Source organism: Protopterus annectens, chromosome 7.part1 (genome assembly GCF_019279795.1).
Source record: "Protopterus annectens isolate FY-2018-M chromosome 7.part1, PAN1.0, whole genome shotgun sequence".
Lineage (NCBI taxonomy): Eukaryota > Metazoa > Chordata > Ceratodontiformes > Protopteridae > Protopterus > Protopterus annectens.
Window position 1 is genome coordinate 380223532 of NC_056740.1, and position 27327 is coordinate 380250858.

At 40.2% G+C, this 27327-nt stretch overlaps 1 protein-coding gene across 1 annotated transcript in view; it reads right to left on the minus strand.

Annotated features, from left to right (window-relative positions):
- Positions 1-27327, minus strand: part of MYO5C (myosin VC) — a 1763334-nt gene that overhangs the window by 1493943 nt on the left and 242064 nt on the right. The window contains exon 6 of the mRNA XM_044078824.1: positions 17449-17560. Coding sequence (XP_043934759.1) covers positions 17449-17560 — 112 coding nt within the window. The remainder of the gene's footprint in view (positions 1-17448; positions 17561-27327) is intronic.

Consider the following 27327-nt stretch of genomic DNA (forward strand, 5'->3'; position numbering starts at 1 on the left):
AACAGTCTTGAGTAAAACCCTTGACCTTTTTCCTGTTCTGGTACTGGCTGAATAGCCCCCATATCCATGAGGGATGTCACTTGTTTCTGAGCCTCTGCCCATTGATTTTGTGGCAGATATGGCCAACCGCTTGGAATTGGCAGAGTATGGAAATGAAATCTGTACCCCTGGGATACTATGTTTAATACCCACTTGTCCTGAGTAATTAACTGCCAATTTTGAGCATGAAGTGCTAATATTCCCCCCAATGGGGCTGACAAAAGATAAGTGCTTGGTGATGGTAGAGGGAAGTCATTGAGACTGCTTACTGTAGGGTTGTGCTTTGCTTCCTCCAGATTTGGAGGTAAAGGCACCCCATTGCTTTGACATGTAAGAACCCTGTGATTGGTATCTACAGCCTTTTGAGCACCTGGATTTGCCTTGTGAGGGCCTGTTGGACACAGGAAAAGACCAATTTTTAGTAGGCCAGTGCCTACTGAATCTGGGTGGCTGCACTTGTAAGAAATTTTTTACATTTTGCATAGATTTAGCTTTGTCTTCCATTTTCTTTAAAACCTCTTCTGCCTTATTACCGAACAAAGTATCATGCTGTAAAGGTACATCCAACAATTTAGCCTTAACATGATCAGGCAGATTTTGCTCCTTGAGCCAGGCATGCCTTCTAATCATAGATCCAGTAACTGCGGTCCTGCAAGAGGCCTCCAAGGAATCAAAACCACATTGCAAAGTATGCTTTCCATCCTGTTCTGCTGCATGCAATAATTCCTGTAATTCTTTATTTTCCACACAATCAGAAATCAACATAATTTTCTGTTTCAATAAGTCCATAACATGCTGTTGATATTTAAGCATATGAAACTGGCAGTTTAAGGCCCTAATTGCCAAGGTTGCAGATGTATAAACCTTTTTTCCCCATCTATCCAGCGCCTTGGAATCTCTATCAGAGGGGGTAGGAGTTTAGGCTGTAAAGGCCTTTATACCTTTGGGACCCTGTAAAATAGTTTCTGGATCAGCAGCAGGATTTTTGAATAAAAATTTGTGGGAGTCAGGAACCCTGTAATATCTGTCTGGCTTACTAGGAGCCAGAGGTAGGGAATCAGGAGCCATGCTTGATTCCGAAAACACATCATCCACAATGTCTAATACAGGAGGTATAGCCAAAGGCCTATGCTGAAGAAGAAGAAGAAAATCCCTAAGCCTCTTTTTTGATTCAGAGAAATCCTGACTCTCCCAATGAAAATGTTCCCTTAAAGTATGCAAGGTTTCTCCAAAAGAATAATCCCCAGGAGGAGATGCAGATGGAATGGATTCTTCTGCATCTGAATCCTCATAGGGTGGTATACAAAATTCCTGATCAGAAGAGGAACCAGAGGAAATAGAAACCTGATCTGAAGATTCATAATCATTGTCTTGCCTAGGCCTCTTAGCAGGGGAGGGTTGGGAACCCCGATAATTAAGTACTCAGCCATTTTGATCATCTGTTTTTTAGGCATAGGGGTCTGAGCACATGCCTCATGCATCATTTTTTTAGACTTAGAAGTTGTTTTAGTCTTTGTTTTTGAAGCTGGCGTCAGTTTAATATAGAAATGTTGAGGCCTGAAAACACCCTCAGAAGCCGGTGCCTGCTCAGCGGCTCCAGACCCATCTGAGGGAGAGACATCCACGGGTACAATACTCTGAGAATCTCATGGCATACCGAACTCTGAATGGTAAAGGCCTGCGACTCAAAAGTTGCAGGTATCAGGGGCTGCAAAAGCACCTCACTGAGTACCGGCGACTGGCTTAGGAGAAGCTTCGTCTTCGGTTTTGTACCTTGATGGTCTGTCTTTGTCTTTGCGTTTTTTGTGAACTCCGGTAGTCGGATTGCTATCCGTTGACATTTCATGGTAATTAAATCTGGATCCAAAATATTTTGAAGCAAAAAATATACCGGCGCTTAATAGTGCGTTGGTTAAATCGAGCACAAAACCAACAGCAAGGCACTTTATGATCTGGGCCTAGGCAAGGAATACAGTACAAATGAAAATCCTTATGAGGTATTTGCTTCCCACAAGTAATGCAATTATTAACTTTGACTGACATCGGTAAGGAGCAAGAAAAAGTTTCCCCAACGAGGTACTTAGCTTTATTTGTAGACTTCGGTTCTGAAACTCGAATGCGAAAATTTCAGGAGTCGGCCGACCGGCACTTACAAATTGCTTCTGCTTCGGGCACCTTGCCGCAAGAAAGACTGAATAAAATGGCGTCGGTTGCATGTTTTATACCCCTGACGACCGGACGTCATGGAAGAGGAGACAGCAACCGACGCAGGACCCAAGACTTTGATATTCAGGCCGACTGAGGGCAACCTACTAGCAGATTACCCAAATGTAATGACTGCAACAGTGAAACAAGAAGAAAATCTGCCATGGCTCTGAGAGCCCTAGACAGCACTGTGGAAACAACTGGAACCATTCCAAGAATCTTGGAACAGACAGCCAAACCACAGTCCCAGGTGTGCAATGGATCTGAAGGAGCCAAAGACCACAGAGTCAAGTCCGGCACTGAGGTGAGGTCCACCGTCAGCACTGAGGTAGCTGGTAATGGGACAGTGGAATTGGGGGGCTCCAAACCCTGAAAGGAGGTTGAAGGAGGATAAACTGGTGGAGCTCTTGGAGAATAAGCCTTGGCTCTGGGTGTGAGAGAGGTTTGTACAGGTGCGAGGAGGCCTCTGGCTGCCAAAAGCTGGTCTGCCAATCTGATCATGTCCAATTCTGAGAGACTCCTGGAAGAACATATCCACATTCCCGAAGGGGTCTTATGCCTATCCAGAAAAGGGCTTAGTTGTTGACCCAAGAATGGGTATACTGAAGGGGAATATCTAGCCCTGGTAATTATTATTAGGTCGACTTTGGGCACCATAGGCTGTTGTGTGGAAGGGGAAGGTGGAACCGAATGAGAGGAGAATGGTGGTGGTGCAGAAACTACTGTCGGTGCCCTAGAGGTTGTTGGCCTTAAAGCAGTGGTCAGTGCCAAAGATGTTTGAGTTGGTTCAATGGCTGATGGCACCAATGTAGATTGAGTCACTTTTGGTACTTTGGGTTTCAGTTCTGAAGATAGCGTCGGAACGTACATCTGGCTTTTGAGATTTTGAAGTCTCTGCCTTAGACAGGGCTTCACTGAAGGACATTTCAACAAGCCATTTAAGATAAGCTTATTGCGCCCTCTCTGCTGAAGTATGGGCGCTAAAGCTCTGACAAATATTATAAGTTATGTCCAAGTGAGGGGCACCCAAACAGTATACACAAGAAAGATGCCCATCAGAACTTGGCATCTTTCTGCCACAGTCCTGATACTGTTTGAAGCTGGATGTCCCCGTTTGTTTTTCCTGCCATATTAAGATCAGTTGGAACACACACACACACACACACACACACACACACACACACACACACACACACACACACACACACATCACACAAATAGAAAAGAAAGGAAAGAAGATTTTTTTACAGATATACCAACAATGGTATTGAACTAATACCCAATGGGTATAGAGAGAAAAAGGGAAGAAGATACCAACAATGGTATCTAAAGACTACCAACAGTAAGTAGAAAAGGGAGGAGGCCTGTTACCAATGATGGTAGTAAGATATACTGTAAGGTAATAAGGGGTGGGTAGAAATAGTCATAAAGCAATCACACAAAAAAGGGAAACAGAGTTTTAGTCAAATATCACTAAAAATGACAATGAAAAAAGACATTTTTAAAGCACTTAGCTGAGAGCATCGGCTGACATGTCCAATTTTCTAGATGGCTAATGAGATCTGGGGTAATGGTAAGAGAGGCATTGTGGGTAGAGCCAGCATGAGCAATGTATATAATGGCTGAGTTGGTTCTGAGAGGTTGGAACGAAACCCATCAGTCAAGAATGAATGAAGATTGACAACATCAGATAAGATGGTTTGTTTAGACACAGCCAAACCCAAAGTCCTGGGATGCAAAGAAACAAAAAGCTGCACAGATTTAAAAATAACTGTAGTTTTATCCAAATGATATAATGGGTGACACGGTGTTGCACCAGTTAATCTTGTCACCTCACAGCAAGAGGTTCTCAGGTTTGATTCTCGGCTGGGGTGCCTTCTGTGCGGAGTTTGCATGTTCTCCCTGCATTCGCGTGGGTTTCCTCAGGGTACTCCAGTTTCCTCCCACATTCTAAAGACATGTGTCTGGAGCATTTCTCCCCGGGCCTCCGCTGAAAATAGGCTGATTCCTAGTCAGACTTTCCCAGTCAACAAATGTTAAATAAAATAAAAAAATAAATAATATCTGAGCTCTCTCAGCAAATCCAGGATGTGAAGATCCTTCTCACTAGCAGACTGCAGAGAAGGGAAAAAAGGAAGAAAGATGAATAGACTAATTAAGGGACAAATCCTGTACCACCTTGGGCCTAAAAGGATTAGTATGAAGAGACACCTTGTGTCTATGGAAAACTAGGAAAGGAGGAATAGCTATGAGCGCTTGAAGTTCAGACACCCTCTTGGCTGAAATGAGAGCCAAAGCAAGAACAGTCTTCTAAGTATAATGTTGTAAGAAAGCTGATAAAGCAGGCTCAAAAGGAGCCTGAATAAATTTTGAAGTATAAAACTGAGGTCCCAGGAAGGCAGGCTCTGTAAGAGAGAAGTAGTAAACTTAGGATCCTGGAGCACAGAGTTGGGGGAAGTAACTTGAATAAGCAGAATCTAGACAGGAAAATATCTGAATTCCTTTAACTCTGCAAAAACCAATTACAGGAGCGATGCATTTGGTGAATAGCCTTGAGACAGTAGAGAGGCCAAGGGCAAAGCAGAGAATTGAAAATGCCAAGAAGAGACAGAGAAATGTAAACATTTCCTGAGGAGGAGATGAATGAGGATGTGAAGGTATGCATCTTTGAGATCCAGAGATACCAGGAAGGCCTGAGGTAGAGGATGAGGAAATAATGTCTGCAGATATAACATCCAAAGGAAAGGAATCCTGAGGAAGGTGTTCAACCTGGAAGGATCCAAAATTGGCCTCCATGTGCCGTCCTTTCATAGGACCAAAAACATCCAGGAATAAAACCCCTTCCTCACTTGGGCAGGAGGCACAGCTTGAATGGTGCCCTGAACCATAAGAAAGTAAAAATGATCTGGGAAATGAGAGAACTATTCCCGAGGGGCAGAGGAATGCCCAAAAAGGAAGCAAGGAACTTCCAAACCATGAAATATCCCTGATGGATAATAGAACCCAAGAGTCTGACATGATTTGTAGCCAATTTAGAAGAGACAGGGACAGGGACAGATGGGGGGACAAGGGAACCTGGTGGAGAAAAGGATGAAGCAAAACTGTCAAATACAACCCTGCTTGTCCTGGAAAGCAGGTTTCTGGGGGACAGGAGTCTGGGTAGACTTCGTAGAAGGCACACACCTAGAACCCTTCTTGCCCTTAGGAAGAAGGTGAGATTGCCTATGAACAAATGCAGTCTTAGAGGGATAATGCCTCTGAACTTTGGGAACAGGAAATACAGAAATATATTTCAGTTCCTGCAAGGCTTTGCTCTTGTCCTGGACACATTTGAAAAGTTCAGCAGCAGCAGATCCAAAAAGATTTTTATTATCCGAAGAAGCATCCAAAAGTTTGGCCTTAATGTCATCATGCAAATCCTGAAGACAAAGGCAGGATCATAACTGAACCAAAGGCAGCAGCCCTGAAAGGGGCATCACCTGTATCATAGTTGCATTTGATATAGTGCCGTGCAACTTGAGAAGTAAAGCCCAGCAGGAAAAAGGCTGAAGCCGTCCCTTCACAGTCAGGAAGGTCAGAAACCATTTTAAAAACCTGAGAAAGGGGAAACAAGACATACCTGGTGATATTAGACTTGTAGTTAATGGCCCTAAAGGATAAAGTGGCAGCAGTATAAACTTTTTTGCCCAACCCTTCCATAGCCCCACAATCCTTCTTGGTACAGGGCAATAACTTGGCTGGCTTGTCAGAGGAGAATGACTACAGAAGGGTAAGCAGAAGAGCATTTATAAAGAAATTTGCACTTCTCAGGCACTTTATAGACTCTATCTGGCTTCTTAGGTGCAAGGGGTTGAGAGCCAGGGACTACAGATACTGCCAAGAAAGTATCCAGAAGAGTTGCCAGAACAGGAGGAACAGCAGAAGGCTTGGAAGACTCCACCTGTCAGAGCTCATACAATCTTTTATAAATCTCAGAGACTTGAGAACAATCACTAAATTAATCCATCATATGGGCAATAGTATCCCTAAATAAGAGCTCGTCAAGGGAAAATCTGAACTTATGGAGTCCTCCTCCTCTGAACCATAGTCCAAGGGGGAAGGGATTTAGGAAGAGTAACCCAACGATTCTTCCCCTGAGTCCAGGTCCTCATCCAAGGAATCCAATTCCCTAGGTCCCTTGAGTGGAGTAGAAGACTAGGGAGGAGCATGAACAGAGACCCCTTGAGGAGGATTCAAGGCCATAAAAGCATTAAATAAGCCCTGGGCAAAATCCTATCATTCATGTAGAGGATCCTTAACAGGGGAAAATGCTTTGTTTTTTTGTTTCTTTTTCTGCAGAATATCTGGCTGAAACACCATCAGAGGGTCAGACCTCTGAAGCAACTCAATAATGGTTGTAGGAATCTTTTCCCTAACTAAGATCCAAGGAATCCCCATTGGTCCTTTGGATATAATCAGCCAAGGTTCCCTCATAATGTCAGACACAGACATCTGAAAAGACTCCAAGGACATGAGAGAAGCCAGATCCATGCCAGCCTCTAATGGGTTTGTGGCAGTGGAATCCAAAGTAACCACCAGACAGTCCTCTCACCTTCCACCAGCCTTGAGAGAGATGTCCGGGTGGGGTGAGGATGGACAACAGCTGGATCAGACTTGACTTTTTTTGGCCTTCTTCTTGGCAGATGGCTGACCCTCAGGACAGGAGGATTCCACCATAGCACTTTCAGCCAACAACTGAATACGCTGGTTCTCTAGGTATATGGACAAGGATGAGGAGGAGAGATGACTAAGAAGGGTTTTAGGCACAAAAGCCCGGCAGACAGAGCACCGCGTATGATTGCTGGAAACACCCAAACAGGAAAGACACTGGTCATGAAGGTCATTATGGGGACTCTGCTTTCCACACTGAAATTTTCCCTTTCTGGATGACATGAACACAATAAGCACAAAATTAGAAGAAAGAAAAGAAACCTCATTGGGGCACTTATCTGAAAACATGGATTGGTAACCAGCACAGCAGAAGGGTGGATCAGACCGACGTTCAATAATAGTGTTCAGACTAGTGGCAAAGAAGTTCTGGGTGTGTGCGCCCATACGGCACCTTTATGTCCTACACCTTGCATGGGGAGCATACATGTGATGTGCAATGCCTATAAGTACTAAAGGCTTTGGTATACTGGCCAGACGGGCTACCCATGGCAGGAGATCCCTCAGGTAAACAATACTGCAAAAGTGATATGGAAGGGCATCATTATATTCAGCTCCTGTGATATGATGTAGTCATATGACACGCTAAATATTCCACTCCAAGGGCTATCCTCCAGTAACATTCAGGTTCAGTTTTATTTCTTTTGTATCTCCAAGCAACACTATAAGAGAATATGAGAGGGAGTTACTTATTTACTTTGTTGAATTGGCAGATCCCATTGAGTTTACGGTACATGTACGTACACACACACACAGGCAATTTTTTGTTCAAAAGCAGACTACACAAAACATCATATTTATCTCCCATCATATGAGGAAGTAAGCTATTTTGATAATATTTATCAGCAAAGAAAATGCCTCTGATGGGTTTGTGGCAATTTATTACTGCATGCCCCATTTTTCTTATCTCCTATCAGGATTAGGAATCAATATGAGACAATACATTTGATAGACTTTGTGGTTATTTTTGTTGGCTGAGTAGATTCCACTGAATCCACCTATGGCCCTTATTTTGACTACACCTGCAGTTGTCCTTACAGTAACCACATGAAACTTGGCAAAGACACAAGGGAAAATGTCTCCACTCCTTTTCAGTGATGCCATAGGATCATTAGCACAGACCTGAACAGCCACCAAAATGGACAAATGTGATCTTTGTTTAATACTTTATCTGACAACAAAACCTTGGGAGTGAAACACACTCCCTATGCTGCACTGTAACGTTAGTATTAGTGCACGACTCCAAGTAAATGTTGGAAAGAGAAACATATTCATTGCTACACCACCATCTGTTAGAACTAAACATAGGAAAAGTGTATCATTGTTGTTACAATGACTGCATACTATTTTTGATCAACACTGTGCGACTACTTTAGTATAACATTATAAGAAGGGAATTACAAGTCATTAAAGAATAAAAAAGTTCTGTTCGCAAGCAACATGGAACATGAATAATTACAAACTGTGAATTGCTATTAGCCTCATGTATAAAAATGTTATACTTATACTATTAATATGCAAGCATAGAAATAGTTCCTTTAATCAGAACAGGGAAAACTGAAGACACATTTTATAAGACAACAATGTTCTACCAGACTTTTATTACATCTAGAAAAATACAGTTGGATAAGCACATTTACCATAACAGAAGATGTTCTAGTAGATCACTGTTGGAGTAGCCTAAGCTGTATGGGTTATATCCTGCAAAGGACATGATCACCAGCCAGCTTTCAAAACTTCATGGGACATTTCACATGCCCTAATTGCTGGGTTACTTAAAGAAAGCCCCATTAAAAATGGAGGGTAGGGTGCCAAATATTTCAGCGCTTTCTTGCCTTTACCTGAAAGATAAATGCCAGGAAAAGAAAAATGTAAACACATAAATATGTAAAAATGTTCATATCTTGGCAATACAGCAAAAAAACAGACAAAGGAGATGGAGGGAGATTACAGCTACTGTAACAGCGATCTATTAAAATATTTACTGCTATGGTAAGTTTACTTACCCAACTGTAGTGTGTTCAAAATTTGGACCACTGTTGCAGTACCCAACAATATATGGAAATAAAAGGAATTTAAGAATAAAGAAGGCCCTGGAGAATGGTCCCAGCAAACCTTGTTCTGGACCTGGAAAAGAAATCCAGTTTGTAATGCTTTGTGAAAGTATGAAGAGAAGACAAAGTTGCTGTCTCTAGAATACATCTGGAGTCCACTCATTTATAAAAAGCCACAGAAGAAGCCAAAGCCCTTGTACAGAAAGACCCAATCCTGACTGGAAGTGACTTTATTATGGTGAGAATAGCAATCAGAAATAGCAACAGACAACTATCTAGAACCTGTCTGCATTGGCACTAGTGGTTCCTTTTTCTTACCATCATAAGAAATAAAATAGCTGATCTACCTTATTGAAGGATTTAATTCTAGATAGTAGTATCAGACCTGTCTGGGGACATCTAGTGTGTGCAAGATCCTTTCTTCTTTGTTTTTATGTTCTGAAAACAATACAGGGAGATGAATGAATTGGTTCAAGGTAAACTCTGAAACCACTTTTGGCAAAAAAGAAGAATTAGTTTAAAATAAAACATTTTTTCTTGTGGAAAAATAATGCATAGTTGACTTACCACAACAGCCTAAGATGTTCTTGCAGAAGTCAGAGCAATAAGTAATACAGTTTGCCAAGTTAAGAACCTCAAATCAGCCTGATAAGCTGGTCCAGACGGAATAAATGTGACTTTTTCAAGTGCAAAGTTAAAATCCCAAGGAGGAGCTACCCATTTTCTACAATATATAAAACTATTTTCAAAAATTACTGACTTCAGGATCTGAAGAAAGTGGGGCTCTAATGGCAGGCAAACAGAAACGTCAGAAAGATGTATCTTGATAGAGGAGTATGAAAGGCCAGAGGATAACAACTCACACAAATATTCTAGAACCAGAGGCACCCTGGGTCTTGAAATGACCCTGGTTCTTAACGTGGCACCAACCAGAACATTTTTTCTACTTGCACAAATAAGACTTCCTAACAGCAGCTTTTTCAGCCTCTTTCAGTACCTGCCTAAAGGGTGTCTACATTCTATCATCCAGGCAGCTAAATGAAGTGTTTCCAAACTAGAGTGCATCAAACAACCTCTTCCTTGTGTGAGTAAATCCAGTTTGTGGGGAACCCTGTGGTAATTGCCCTTGGCCATTTTCAAAAGAAGGGAGATCCACTGTTGCCTGAACCAAAAGGAAGTTACCACTGCTATCTTTGGGGGGTCCTTCTGGATCTTTAGAAGAACCCTGGGTATCTGTGGAAAGGGTTGAAACACATACAGGGACATTCCTGTCTATGGGGATGATAAAAGGCATCTGTCTTATAGGCCTGCTTGCAAGGAATCCTGGAGCAGAATTTCTTTCACTATATGTTCTGAAAGGAGACTAACAGATCTATTTGAACTGTTCTCCATAGCAGGATCAATTATTGGAAGACCCTGATATAGTTTCCATTTGTGCAGGTCTGTCTTGATCCAGCCCAGAAGGAATTCCCTGAAAATGGGAAAGGGATTCCTATTGCCATCTGTAACATTCTCTGTTTTTCCCATAAGCCATTTGTCTGAGATAATCTAATGCCTCTGGGAAAGATAAAAGGCCTGGACTGAGGAAAAGATTTAAAGGACTGTCGGGGAAGCTTGACTAGACAAACTGTTATTCTGACATTTTGGACTGTCCTGGGTTCTTCTTTGAGTCTCCTTGCCACTGTTTCTTGAAATTCTGTTTATCAAACCTTGATGAAGCTACTTATTTTGCTTCTTGAAAAAAAGATTATGAATAAAAAGGAATATGTTTTACTAAACTTTGAAAAGGAGGGCTGAAAGATTTGGGTAACCCTTTGAAATAAATGTCCCTTTGTCATCAAAATGTTTTACAACCTCAAATAACAGAAAGGCCAAACAGTACACCTTTGTCAGTGGAAGAATTTAAAATCTCAACATGAACATCTTCTAGTAACTTTAGAGAAAGTAACCAAACAAGTCTCATAACTGACCAAGTAGCAGCATCAGCAGTTATAAGAGGACATTAAGGCATGTTTGGTTACCTGAGAAGCATGCATAATTAAAGACTGTAATTACGATTTAACAGATAATGAAGGAAGATCACTAGTTAATGTTCTCATTTTCTCAAAAGAAGCCAGTAACAAATTTTAACATGTGAGCCTGGCAGTTCAAAATTCTGAAAGATAAAGCAGCAGGGAAAAAAACTTTCTTCCCAAACCTATCAAAAGCTTAGTATTCACAATATGTTTAACAGAAGATAGCATTGATAAAGAAATAACTGCAAGGTCACATTTGGGGTTAGAAAATGTACACTTGTGTGCCTAAGATATTTTGTATAACCTATCAGACATGTGCCTATCAGGCATACTACAGGGTGTTGAGAAAACATCTAATGCTGTGAGAACAGCTGCAGGCAGAGGAAAATTCAGTTGCAACAAATCAAAATACTTTGGTTGGGAGACTGAGATTTTATTCTTTTCCCATTGAAAAGTTTAAGCCACAGCAGAGTCACCCATCATAAGCAGCTCAGGCATTGAAAGAACCAGCCTGACACTCAAAGACTTCCTAGAAATCTTCTTCTTCTGGATGGGAGAAGGGGCCACTGAGGAGACAGAAGACTGTTCAATGGTTAAACTGAGTAAAGAACCTGAAAGCTGGTAGTGAAGTCTGTATGAGTTAGTAAACCTCTTGGCAGAGACAATAATAATATTCTGAGGTAAACAATTACAGTGACAGTCCCCCAAAACACAATATTCTGCCCCATAAAGCAATATTCTAAACAGATCAGTAAAAAATGAAGAAAAACAGCTTTTTACATATTTTTCCACACAAGCATTTCCAAAGTGAAAATCCATTGGAAAGACATGTCAGACCAAGATAAAAAAACATTTCTTAGCATAAAATACCACCTTTTTACAGAAAAAGTACAGTTTTTCCTCAGGAATAATGAATAAGTGGAAAGTTTTCTCCAGAAGGTTACTTATCTAGCCAGGTTTGAATGATCACTAGCTGAATGTCAGTTCCATGGTGCCTGCAGAGGGAGCGCTTTATGGCTGCAAGAAAGCTCTGAACCTTTTGACACCTATCCTCTGCCTTTATGAAGTTCTACTCAACCCCCACAGTGGGTAGTGTATGGAAGGTGTCCTGAAACACTGAAAGCTGGGTGGTGGTTATATCGTTGACAGGATATAACCCATACAGCTAAGGCTATTGCAACAGTGATCTAAATGATGAACATAAACTGTGATACTGAATAATACAAACACAGAATCTGCTGTCACATCATTTTCTCACAGTTCTCTATCTTGTGCACTTATTAATGCAAAAAGCATTTGCAACAAGCTCAACAAAATCAGTGCTTTTCTTTCTTCAGAGTCCCCTGATCTATTTTGTCATTACAGAATCTTGGTTCAAAAATGACCACTACAACTTAAAACATTTCTTGAAATACTGTAATTGCCATATCAATTCCTGTCCTCGTGTTTGTACTGGAAGTGGTGTCATGCTACTTCAAAGATTAACTTTCAACCTGTCTGTATTAGCACAGGCCAACCCCACCAATGACCAAGAACCTATCTTTTTTCTTACTAAACTTCCAAGAGATACCATCATCTTTATGTTGCAGTTCCTCTTCTACCTCCCCATGCCATTCTAGCAAAATTCATAGCTCTGCTGAACAACATCCTGACCAACATCCCTTCAGGCACACACATAACTATCCTTGGGGACTTCAACTTACATTTCTTAGGTCCACATCTTGACAGCTCCTTGTCAGCCACAAACTTCTTCCAATGGTGACAATGCCTACCAGACCTAATATTAAAACTAACCGCCACTCACTTCTTGACTTCATAATTACCTCCCAACCCAACATCTCCAGTATCATAAATCACCCACCCACCTTCCGTGACCACAAACAAAAAAACATAAAATAACTAGATTGAAATATCATCTTGCAATAACAGACTGGTCCCCAATGCAATATCACCAGTTTAAACCTGCTGCTAACTTATTCTCACAATTTTTACTAGACATTCAAAACAGACATTTTCCAAAATCTCTTTAAACACATCAAAATTGGTTATAAGAAGAAATAATTTTCAGAACAAAGAAAATAAAAGAGAAGTTTACTTTGTAACTACATTTAAAGTGATAACTGAACAAATAGAAAGGTACGACAGCTTTGGCCTACGGTATTGAGGGATAAAGGTTTAGTACGTGTTACCTAATTATATTAATATTTCTTACAAGAGAGCTAGAAATTTGTCTGATGATAATAATTGTGCACAACTGCTTTACACCACCAGATGTCAGCATTAGAAGGAATGTTGTCAATAATAGAGGAACCACGCCTTGTAATAGATGTTTTATTTGTAAGCATATAGTTAATTTTTTCCATATATAAATGAATCTAGGTTTATGATAAATTGTCATTTTTCATGTAATACAGAACGGATAATTTATGTCCTAAAATGTACTTGTAATTTATTTTGTACTGGGAAGACATATAGAAGTTTTAAAGTTAGTTTTCAAAACACATGAGAGATATAAAAAATAAAAACATTGGAGAGTCCTTTGAGTCATTCTAACCTTGATGAGTTAAAGGGTTGTACTCTTGAAAAGGCAGAGGTATGTTTAGGAGAGCGCACAAGTATAAAATAAAAACTTTTAAGAAAGGAAACACTTTACTTTGAAATATAATACTTTGGAGCCTTTTGGGATTAATAAAGAATGCAATTGGAAGTATGTAATTTAATTAATGTTATTGGATAATTGTTTGTTTCTTATATGCTTTTGTAGTGTACTTAAGATCTGATTCAACTGCAGTTGTTTACTCTTAGAAGGCTTTGTTAGCCGAAGCGCTAAGGATTTTATTAAATTTGTGCTACGTTTTGGATCTGTGGCCTTTTTTGTCATTATTTTAATATTTCTTGTTTTGTAGCAGTTATTTAAACATACCAGGACTGACTGACTGTCAAAAGAGTTGAAAAGTCTAATGCATTTATATGATGAAGTTTGGAAATTCTGGAAAGATGGCCCAACTTCTAACTCTAGGGAGTAATTAAATTACATAGCATCACTAAACAATCCACATGCAGACATAAAGCTAAGTACATCAAATCAAAACAAATCACCATCCTTCATTCCCTCAAATAGTTCTGGCATCAGATAACTAACGTCTCTAATAGAGGTCCACCTGAAGAGCTTTCCTCTCTTTGCCACATTCCCTGGTCTACTGGAAACCTCTCACCTGACAATTTTCTTAAAGAATTCTCCAATCTTCCCATGCAGCAGAACATTGCATCTCCTTCCTTACAAATTCACCCAGATTCCCAGAATACTTGGTACCCTTCTACTTCTCCAAAGTCACAGGGAAATGCATTGTGCCTTTACTATAAGAGATTCCGCTAAACTCTTCCTCTAGTCCTGATGACCTCTGCCCTTGGTTTTTTGATTCATGTTGATTCATGGAAGGCAGTTACAGTGAAAGCAAGAAACCAAAACCAGTTCGCTGAAACCACCTTTAGTAAACACTGAAACATTTTGTTTTCAGAAGGCAAGCCCCCCTGTACCTCATGTGGGGGGAGGACCACTACACGCCACCCAGAATTATTTATACCAACTCCAACATTGCACAACAGTGAAGAAAAAGGTAATCTCCACTTCTGACAAAAGTGGTTTCAACCAACTGGTCTCTGTCTCTTTGCATTAGCTGAAACCACCTTCAAAGAATCACCATGTTCCCAATTTCTCTCCTACTGGAGAGGTTTCAAAGTCACTCCACTAAAACACATTTACAACCTTAGTCTCATAATTAAGTTTGTGCCCTCTGTCAGGAAATCAGTCTTTGTCAAACCTGTACCAAAAGATAAACCTTCCTCAGCCTCCTAGTTCCATCCCATCTCAGTAATTCCTATGCTTGGTAAACTTCTTAAAAAATCAATTATGACCACTAACCCCTTACTTTGATAAATATCACTTAGTTTTTTAGAAGCAGTATGGCTTTTGGAAAGGTAGAATTACCATAACTGATCTCTGAATACTCACTGATGACATCCTCTTTAACATGGATAACATCACTGGGGCAGTATTCCATAACCTTACACAGGCCTCTGACCTGGTTAACCACTTCATCTTATTATCCCATTTACGATATATTAGTTTAAGGTCTGAATCTGCCTAATGGGTCAAAGATTGGTTGATCAACTGGATTTTCACAATTAAAACTGAACCTGTTTTATCAGTTAAAACCTTCACTTTTTTCAGGGGTTCCTTAGGGATAAGTTCTTGCTTCAATACTAGTCTCTATTTTTATAAATAAACTGCCTCTTGATCTACTCTATCTACAACTCTTCCTGTTTTCTGATGACATGGTTATCTACAGATCCAACCCTTCTCACATCATCCAAAATCAACTTCAAGTTGAACTTCTGCAACTAAACCATTGGATTTATTCAAAAAAAATACTCCTCAACTCTAAAAAAATGAAGTCCATGCTCTCTGGCACAAAGAACAGCCACTATAATGCCATTAGCCTTCTCCACATAACACCTACAACAACTCAATTGAATCCACCACTGCATTTAGATACCTTGGCATTTGGCTTGACCGAGCCCTCAAATTTCACAGCCCCATTCAGAAAGTCAAATTCAAAGTCAACTACTTCCTATTGTAGGCAAAAAAAATATCTCATTTCATCTCATAACCTACAGCAGCCTTAGGCAAAGGTGTTCTGCCTGGACATCTAGAATATGGCCTACTCCTACTCGTTACTGACCTATAAAAATACACTACCATCTTACAATCTCTTTCTAATAAAATCTGTCCTTTCATCACCAACTCCCACTGGTGTGAACATCACTGCAACACCTTGAAAAAGGCAAACTGTCTACCCATTCAAGGCAGACACAACTTCCTTTTTGGCTCCCTTCTCTTCAAAATGCTACACCAAGACACACCATCCCTCCTAATCATGAGACAAACTACATCCAACCCACACTACAACCTAAGAAGCCAGTTCATTAATGGCCCTACTCTCATAACTCCCATCCACAAAACATCATTCCGCAGACAGCAACTTCTCTGTTCTTGTCCCTAAACAGTGGCAGTCACTGCCACCTGATCTTAATGAAATCAGTTCAAAGATTTAACTGAACAATATAAGTAAACATGTCAGAACACAGGGCATGTCACCTAACTCCCATGGTTGCACTATTGTATTCATCCCAGAATACATTGTGTGTTAATCTCTCCAACATATAAACTTACATCCACTGCTTCCCCATCTGCCTTATCCATTGCTTACTATATATGAAATGTCTGCTTCTCCTTTTATTGGCTCTTCTATTGCAGATATTTATAGTCAATGATTTCTACTCTCTTCACAGCTAAAACTTCCCTCCACACTTGTGTATACTATGTCCGTTCTTTTGGGTGGACCACATTTACCTCAACTATACCACTTGCTTTACACATTATATACAACTTATGCTGTTACTTTTACAACTTTCTTGTAAATATGTGTATATATCTTACATCTAAGATATGTTACGTCACTATACTGTATAATTTGGTTATACTTTTAATCTTACTTTTCTATTGTTATTATGTATGTAATCCAGACTGAGCCTGCAAATGGTTAAATTTGATCAGTGCTCTTACCCCCCTCTGCCAAGTAGACAAAATATAAAATAACTGGTCTCTAACATCCAAACTCTGTATAAATTGTCGTGCATTTATTGCATTTACCCCAGGCTGAGACTAAAATAAGCCAATGGGATCAGTGTTCTATCCCAGTTAACAAATTAAAAATAAGCAAATAAATAAATAAACAAACATATAAATAAGAATAGTGAAGCCTTTACATTCTAATTTAGAATGCTGGATGCCAATTAAAATGTACTAAAAGCCACTTTTATACAAAACAAGTTAATTTGAAGTGTCTACAGAACAACACAATTCTGTATAAATTAGAAGGTAAAGTTACAGGGATGCTTTTTACTGTCAATAAATAAATATTTGTGAACAAAACTGTAAACACCAGTCATGTGAATAAATGTATGTTTGTAAAGAGAGTCTGATGATAACACAGAGTTATTACTGGTTATTTTAACTTCAGTGTGCAGGTTAAGATTTTTAGTGAGAGTAAAGGCACAATTTGTAAAGTATGAGCTGCAATAACAGCTGGAATAAAGATCTAGTTGAAGAAGGACTGATTTCCTGACATGATACTGTACAGGGCCAGAATAACTGTGTCCTAGCAAAGATTTAAGGACATACATTCATGATGCAAACAATTACATTTATTTATTTCAGAAACCCATTTCATAATTGCATTACTGACTGCAACCAATAAAATCTGCATATACCACACATTCTTTGGCACTGGCATTTTCATGCATTTCTGAATACTTTTACTGTAGCTACAGCCTTTATATTAATATTAAATTATTCTTGTACTAACCTGAATTAACCTTTGCAATACAATCTTGCAAATCTGCTTCTTCTCATTTAGTGACAATTCTTGCTGTGTCATCAGAATTCTGTAACGGCTATAAAATTCAATATATGTCCATCTGAAAATACAAAGTGAAAGAAGTGCCTATTTAGTTTATTCAGACACTAGAGTAAAACATTTTGAAAGTAAACAGAAATTAAAGTTTATAACAGTTTTGCATAACTGCTAAAACAATACTCTGTAACAATCAGTGTCACCAACTCTCAGGTGGTCTTCTACATTCTGTATGACTTAATTCCTGTCTGCCTTTCAAACACACCTCTAGTAAAATGTGCCAAGTAATTCAGCAATCACATAGCATAGGTCATTGATGCATATACTTGCTTTTCATACCTGTCCAATGCAGTAGACTCTCTGTTAAGGGAATGGACAGAGGAGCTTTGTTCAGCTAGCTCCTTTTTTGTGGCTACCACAACAACCATGGTATCTACAGGAATCTGCTTGGACCAATGTTGCCTGTCTGGTGGTGCACTGAGAATCTTCGGGCATTTGGGAATAGGCTCAATGAAGTTCATCTCCTTCCATACCCAGCAGGAGACAAGATCAATAAGCTCATCCACCGGGGGATAACCCAATATGTACACGGGCCATGCTTGAAAGCATCCAGGAACACCAATTCCTCTTGAGAAGAGTTCTGGGAAGACCATCCACCTTTTTGATGCAGGATTTATAAAATGACGCCAAATGAGACATTGTTCTGGTGAAGATCTGGAGGACCCTTCCCCTTCATTAAAATCAGTGTCCTCTTTCAATGCTTTCTAAAAAGAATCTAAGTGCCTCTTTTTGCACAGTTTCTTCTGAGGAACCTCTTCAGTGGGATACTCTGGAGAAGTGTCAGAAGAAAGGAGAAGTCCCTGTGCAGGGACTGTCTGGAAGCGCTTACAGATTGACTGTCCCCGTGGAATAAGAGGATGAGACAGCACTCAAATTTGGAATAGGAATGAGAATAGGATCTGAAGAGGTGATAGTTGAAGCATCTCCTGGATGAGAGAAAACCCTTTCCACTACCCCAAAGGCAGACAGTCCAGGAGAAGTAGAAATCAGCTTCCCAAGAGCCCCAGCTAATGTTCCACTTCCCCTGTGTTCTACCACTGAGAAGGGAACTGCACCCAAGCTGTCCAACTCAGAGGCACCAAGGGGAAGTGACAATTCCAAAACCCTCAGACTCAAAGTCATCCCCCCCTCCCCCACCGGAGCTGACGCTGACACTTTGGCTCCAAGACTCATTCTGCTCCACAAAACTTGAAGTCGAAGGGATCACGGAAAGAGCTGGAGTAGAGGAAGGTAACATTCTCAGATCTGATGCCTCAACTCTCAGAATCTTCAGATCTGACAGCTCCAAAACCATGGGTCAGATCGGAAAAGGAGGCACTAAAGGGTGTGCCAAAGGTTGCAGACTCACAGATCCAATAGAGAACAGAGCCTGACAGACCTGCATTTGGATGTGAGCTCTAAGGAACCTTCTCATCATTTTACTCACATCACGCTTAGAAAGACTCCGGGAAGACGTGATGGAGGAAGATGCTGATGAAGGATGAGAAGTCCTTTTTGCTGTCTCCTGTAGAAAAGGACAGCTCAATCTTGGAGATATCTGCTCCAGAGAGAAGCATGTATTCTGGATCCGAGGAGACCTGACTGGGGTTATGATCGGATCTGACCTTTTTGGCCATAGGAGCAATAGGATTGAACAAGGTCTGATCCGAAACCTTTTTTATTTTAGATGGCAGTTCCAAACTTGGGAAAAAAATAAGGAAACTGGACACAGGAGCATTTCCAAGACTCCCTGTTCTACAAACTCTTCTGAAATTTTGAGGGAGTTAGAAGCAAGCAAAATACCTTACAAAGTAAACTTATTACATCTATCACTTACTGCCCAGTGTTTAAACCTGAACAGATTTCACAAGAAATCTGAAGGTGAACCAGGCCTAAGCAATACACATTCCCTGTGGGCATAAGAATTGGGTATCTTATGCCCACAGGAAGTGCCTTTCTTGAAAGTGATAGGTTTGTCCAGAATACAAGAAAACTATGCCACAAACAAAAAAAAATTTAGAGTTGCTTTTTATTTTATTTTTTTCTTTTAAAGAAGAGAAAAGGAGAAAATATCAGCAATGGTAGAAGAATTACCTCAGAAAAAGTAACATTAGTAGCAGAAAAGGTCTAAACTAACTCGGAAGTGTAAAGACTGGAAGGTATTACACAAAAAGATATTTAGTAATTAAAAAAATATATAATATCACTCAAAATTTACTAATAACTGCCTAGATGTCAAAGTGAGAAATCCTGACTGATTGCTAGAGCGGCAAATGAGATTTGAGGTAAAGCAGTAATCAGGGGCATTACGGGTAAAAAGGGAGGAGTTTGAGAGTCAGATCCAAGACTGCAAAAAAATGGCCAACTCAGATCTGAGGATAGGATCAGAACCCATACACTGGGGAATGAATTACAATATCAGATGCTCGGCAGCTGTGTGTCTGGTTCTCATGTCTCTCAGAGACAATCTGATAAAGAAAAATGGCTTGGAGAAAATGTTTTCTGAAAGCATTTAAGTGTTTTCTCAGCTGAGAGACCTATAAAGATAAGACAAAGCCAGAGAGCACTTAGTAGAAGCACAGGCTATACTATGCATCTTAGCATGGATAACCTTTCTTTTAGGTTATCTCAAGTTTGTGAGCGTGGTTGTCATTTTTTTGTTACATTTGTTCCATTTACAACAGTAAAACTTCACACATCTGAAGATGTACATTGTTTTGTGTGTTATTATTAAGTTAATATGCTTTAGGAGGTACTGGGGATATGTTTGTTTTTGTTTCAGGGCTTTCAATAAAACAAAGATGTGACATAGGCTCAAATGGAGATAAGAAATAGCCATATAAAAGATTAACCTACCAAACAGTATATGCATGTAACACAGAAACTAGAACTAGACATTTAACAAAAAGCTGATATATATATATATATACAAACACACACACATACACACACACACACACACACACACACACACACACACACACACACACACACACACACACACACACAGTGGGAATAATAACTTTCAACAAACAAATGCTTTCTGTAATGTCTTTAAATGCCAATGGTCTCACAGAAATACAAAAAAGAAAGAGTAGTAAACTATATTAAAAACATAGAGTGCAAATAGCTATGCTAAAGGAGACACCCTTGGAAAGAAATTAACATGTGAATTTGATAAAGAAAGGTTTTCAGGATGGTTATTCAGAGGAATAAATGGGACAAAAGAAAAGTGGGGTACTTATATTAATTGCAAGAGGGACTCCAACAGTGACAGAAGGGGATAAAAAGGATAATAATGGTAGATTTGTAGTACTAAGGGACTACTGGCAAGGGAGGAGGATCACACTGTCATATATTTATATTCCACCAAAAACTGCTATAATGGAGCTTAAGGAAATTCTGGGAGAAATAATCAGCTTTCAACAAAGAATCCTACTTATAGGTGAGGACTGAAATTTTATGTGTAACAGTGAAGATGTATTTGGGAGACCCAGAAGGGAAAATATAACAAAAGAGCTAGATTTTGAAAAAAATTATGAAAACATTTAGCATGGCAGATGTGAATTCGGTGTTAGGAGTTCGGGTTGAATTTATATATAATTCTACAAGATACAAAAATTGGACTAGGATAGACAGACTTTACAGGAACACGTGCATTTAATTGAAGGTCTTGGTATGCACCGGATAACTATTTCAGATTGTGCGCCAATAATAACTAAAATAAAAACACAGGGTAATGAAATAAAATGAGTCACTGGTGCTTTCCCACCCATCTGTTGAAAAGAGAGGAATTTAAAGAATGGATAGCTGAAATTATTCAGAAGGTATTAAAGATAGAAATTTCTTCTAAAAATATAGCAAGAGAGTGGGATAAAATTACAGTAGAGTTTAAAAATAGGATGGAAATAAAAGAAAGGGAGATATGGTTAAGAAGTAACTAATTCTTTATAGGGACTGACAAATATTTAAAGTGCTGCAAAACAGGGGGAATCCCAACAAGAAGAGATGCAACTGCAGAATGCTGAACAGAAAATAAGGGATTACCTCAATAATATGCACTAGTTTAGAAAGAGTGCTGCTAAACAACTGTTTTTTGATGATAAATGTAGAGCACAAAAACTTTTAGTACCATGATTCAGGCAACCAAAGGTAGGAAGGGCTGTTGCCAAGCTTAGGAAGCCTACAACAAGGAAGACATAACAAATGATCCTGTAGAAGTATTAGAAATATTTCAGAAATTCTATGAAAGTTTGTATAAAGCAAAGAAATATGGAAATCAAGAAGAGGTACAAATGGAAATGGTTATGGAAGAATTAAATTTGCCAAGGCTAAAGGTAGATGAGGCTCACTTACTAACAGTTAGGATAGAAGGAAAGTCCCCAGGAATAGATGGTATTCCTGTGGAAGTTTGGAAGCTAGGAGGGAAAAACTGATAAAGGTCTGTAAAGTTTTGTTTAACAGTATTTTAAGAGAAAGAGAAGTACCGACATCATAGAAGAAAGCGATGGTAGCTACAATACCCAAAAAGGGCAAAGATCCATTAGCTCCATCTTCATACAGGCCGATTTCAATAATAAACTATGACTGTAAAGTGTCTAAAACAATGGCAAAAGTGATGCCAAAATTGATAGATATGGGTCAATGTGGTTTTGAGGAGAGGAGACAAACATTTAACAACATTAACAGAACACTGATGATCCAGAGGTAAACAGAATGTAAGAAAAATACCACTGTTGTTGGTGGGTTTTGATACAGAGAAACCATTGGATACAGTAAGCCGTTACTTTATGAACATGGCAATGGAAGCATTTGTATTCATTGATACAATTATAAGGTTGATTAGGAGGATATATGAGGGATCAGAGGCAAAAATTAAGTGGATGGGGTCCTCTCTAATAATTTCTGCTTGGGCATAGGAACCAGGCAGGATTGTCCTCTCTCCCCTTTGTTATTTGCATTATATTTAGAATCACTGGCAAAGAAATTAAGGCACTCAGAAATTCAAGGATACAATTGGTATGGTAGTCAAAAAAAGCTGGCTCTATTTATATATAGTATTATACTTGACAAAACCAGAAAGGGACATTATAGTGTTATGGAAAATTTTGAGACAGTTTCAGATTTTTTCAGGGTACAAAATTAATGAAGCTAAAACAAAGGCAATAGCGGTAAATTATATACCCACACAAGAATTGGTTTAGCAATATCCATATTTATGGGGACATGATAAAATTAAGTATTTAGGAGTATGGATTAAAAATTATTCTGGTGTAGTAGCTAAAGATATGTGAGAAGAGACTAAACAAATGATAATACTAAAAACGGAGAAAATGGAACCTTTGTTATATGGATATCGATAGTAAGATACAAGCAGTTAAAATGTTTTCAGTCCCTTTAGTCTTATACACAGGTCAGGCATATGTGTTTTTCAACCAGAGGAGGAATTGTGGATAGCAATTAATAAAGAGCTGAAGGATTTTGTCTGGGAGGGGAAGATAGCAGCAGTCAAGTGGGATAAGCTGATACTTCCAATACAGCAAGGCGGACTGGGATTACCTGATTTGAAGGGGTATTTAAAAGCAACACACTCCACGTGGGCCAGCAGAGTAATCCAGGCTGCAGAGAGCTGAATAAGCGACTTTTCTTGATACTAAGTATATTTTTTGTTGCTTTCCACATCTGAATACCTAGCAACTGTATTTCGCCTGCCTTTCTGTTACATTGAAGCTGTTTTTACTGCATTTAACTTAATATTGCACTTGGAATCCTTGTTTGTTACTATTTGACTGTATTTGTAGCAAATTCTTCTGTGTAAGCTGTAGTAGCTGATTCATAGCATTTATAAGTGTTTGCTGTACATGTTTCTGCCTGTTTTGTGAAAAAAAAGAAAAAATATCTCTTGTTTTTCCTGCTTTACTAGTTTAGTCCAGTTTCAGAGTTGCTGATTCCTGGGCTTTGGTTGTAGTTCCTGTGTACTGTTTCCTTGCCTTATTTGGGGAAGGGAAGCTACCTTGCTTTCCTGCTTTACTAGTTTAGTCCAGTTTCAGAGTTGCTGATTCCTGGGCTTTGGTTGTAGTTCCTGTGTACTGTTTCCTTGCCTTATTTGGGGGAAGGGAAGCTACCTTTCTTACCAGTGGGAGTGGGAAGCATTGAGCTGCCTTTTGTCCAGTTTTGTGAGGTTTCAGCCAGTAACTAGTAGTTTATTGGTCGTTTTGGGCCAGTTTCTAGCATTTTCCAGCCCCCTGGTATAAAACTTTCAGCTTGTACCTACTCAGCACAGACTCCACGTGGGCCAGCAGAGTAATCCAGGCTGCAGAGAGCTGAATAAGTGACTTTTCTTGATACTAAGTATATTTTTTGTTGCTTTCCACATCTGAAAACCTAGCAACTGTATTTCGCCTGCCTTTCTGTTACATTGAAGCTGTTTTTACTGCATTTAACTTAATATTGCACTTGGAATCCTTGTTTGTTACTATTTGACTGTATTTGTAGCAAATTCTTCTGTGTAAGCTGTAGTAGCTGATTCATAGCATTTATAAGTGTTTGCTGTACATGTTTCTGCCTGTTTTGTGAAAAAAAGAAAAAAAAAGAAAAAATATCTCTTGTTTTTCCTGCTTTACTAGTTTAGTCCAGTTTCAGAGTTGCTGATTCCTGGGCTTTGGTTGTAGTTCCTGTGTACTGTTTCCTTGCCTTATTTAGGGGAAGGGAAGCTACCTTGCTTTCCTGCTTTACTAGTTTAGTCCAGTTTCAGAGTTGCTGATTCCTGGGCTTTGGTTGTAGTTCCTGTGTACTGTTTCCTTGCCTTATTTGGGGAAGAAGGAAGCTACCTTGCTTACCAGTGGGAGTGGGAAGCATTGAGCTGCCTTTGTCCAGTTTTGTGAGGTTTCAGCCAGTAACTAGTAGTTTATTGGTCGTTTTGGGCCAGTTTCTAGCTTTTCCAGCCCCTGGTATAAACAGCTAAGCAGCGTTAAGCCGATTTAGAGCGATTTAGCTGAGCTGCCACTGTTGCACACTAGGGCAGTGCCGGTTAAGCAGGTTTAAACTATTCGGGCTACCTAAAGTCCACTCTTCAAATTTTCCCTTAAAACTACCTTCCTCGAACTATACTACTGATCAACTCAGCGTATCCTATAACTAATCAGATCAACTCTACTTGACTCCAAGTAGACTATTCTCTATCTATTAAACCTAGCACTTGCTCCTACAGTACTTATTACCTTGATACGGCACTCTTGTCATAGATAGTACCCCAAAAAGCAAACACACCATTTCTAGGTCACCTACGTCCCCGGAATCTCTTTTTAAAGTTTTTCGTCTACCCTTCTAGCATGTCGAGGGATCAGTTGCTAGTGTCCTCTCCTGCTCAGCTGGTGAACCTGGGAATATTGAGGCAATGTTTCAATTGCCTCATGTACACAGACAACCCTTTCCTCCTCCCACAAATCACAAATACATGCGAGAGATGCAACTATACGGCCAAACTGGAGGCTGAGCTCTCTCAACATAGGACTGGCAAGACCAGTCAGGAGGAGAAGGTTACCACACACACTATAGACCCAGTCTCACATAGTACCATTACAACCTCAAATCATACACATAAACACACAAAGACATACTCGGAGGCTCTGATCAAAATCTACCAAAACAGCAGAGGCCACCAAAGCAGACACCCAAACAACCACCACCTCAGAACACAACACCCGCAACACATAGACCTCACAGTCAGAGTGTCAAACAGTCACAGCCCTTAAGGCCAAACACAATGCCAGACACACTAGTCATTGGTGACTCCATAGTCAGACACACTGATGTCCCGCTCACCAGACTGAGTAAGGAGAAGGTCACAGTAAGCTGCCTGTCGGGTGCTAGAATCCGCCACATAACGCAAGCACTCAGGTCTCTCAACAACAGGTACAAATATGACTCAGTCATTGTCCACGCTGGTGTAAACGACCTGAGGCGTACCTCCTTGGACTACATGAAAAGAGACATTGAGGAGCTCTCTGATTATGTAGCCCAGGCAGGTATGACCCTGACCTTGAGCAGTATCCTACCTTCACCAAGAATGATGCCACAATACAGAGATAAGATGATCAGCTTTAACAATTGGCTTAAACACTGGTGTCATTCAAAGGGGATCCAGTATCTGTCTGCCTGGGATGACATGCTGGACAAGCCACGCTGCCAAGGGACGGCTTGCACCTGTCACCCTGGGATTCGGATATTGGCAAAGGCTCTTGCCACCCCATAGTGCCTTTTTAGGCAAGGCTCAAATTCTAAACCTACCACCCTAGAACACAAAAAGGAAAAAACTAAGGGTAATGCTGCTCAATGCCAGAAGTCTAAATCTCAAAATGCACGCTCGAGGCCCTTCTCAGTATGGAGAACATCGATGTCTGTGCTGTGACAGAAACCTGGTTCAAGGCTCCTGAGAGCACCCCAGCTATCAGGTTTTACCTCATATCATGCGTTCTGGCCCCAAAATCCGGACAATACCAAGAAAGGAGGGGTATCCATATTCATCAAGGACACCCACACCTCAAGACTGGTGGCAACGCACGATGCATCGGAGACCATCCAGGTGCAATTAACCATAGGCAAGACTGCTCTGCAAATTGTAGCATGTTACAGGCCACCCTCACAAACTCAGGAAACTCACATGGCCTTCCTCAAAACACTAGAGGGATAAATGTATCACCAAACACCATCATACTAGGTGACTTCAATTACCCTAATATAGACTGGGAACACTACTCAAGCCCAAACACCCTAGCCCAAAAGTTCCTGGAATTCATAAACTCAAATGCCATGGAACAACTAGTCACCATCCCCACAAGAGGAGATAACATACTTGATCTCATCATCACGAACATGGGAGCACAATGTTCAACACCGAAGTATACCCCTCACTGGTGAGATCAGATCACAAACTAATCTCGCTGGAGGTCCTCATCCCACCCCACCTGAAATAAAAAGACCACAGTAAAGAACTTCTCAAAAGCCGACTTCACACTTCTAAAGACTAGTGTGGTCTCCTTTCAGGCCCCAGGCGTGGAAAACAATACTCAAGCCGCTGAATCACTTACAAACGCCTTCTACCAGCACCTGCAGGACTGCATGGATAAGGCAATCCCAAGCAAAACAAAGACTCTTTGTACCAAAGGCAAGCGTCCAGTCTGGTGGACCCCAGCCATAAACAAACTCTACAACAAAAGGAGGAAGCTACTACAAGATAGAGCAAAATCCTTAAAAGGTAAGACACCCTTGATCACTATAAGTAAAAACTAAGAGCTCTCATAAAATCATCCAAAGCAAATTTCGAGAGAAAAATAGCTAAAGACTCAAAAGACAATCATAAGGCCTTCTTTAGCTATGTTAGAAACCTAGGAGGAAACTCCCAGATATGCTCAGAACTAGTTCAAAATGATGTGAAGATTACTGATCCTACAGACATTGCCAACATACTGGCTGACAGGTTCAGTGCAAACTTCTCCCCTCCCCAAAAGGAGAGATATCTATACCAAATGAGTGCAGCCCCCCAAACATCTCCAGCGCCCAAGTGAGAACTGCTCTCTCCAAAGCAAAAAACACAGCATCCATGGGACCCGATGGTGTCCCCGGCTGTGTGCTCCACGAACTCAATGAGGAATTAAACCCACAGCTAGGACAGCTGTTTAATCAAAGTCTTACCTCTGGATACGCACCCAGGAGTGGCACTGCAACTGTGGTCCCACTTCACAAAGGCGGTGCCTCCACAGACCCTGGAAATTACCGCCCATTAGCTTGACA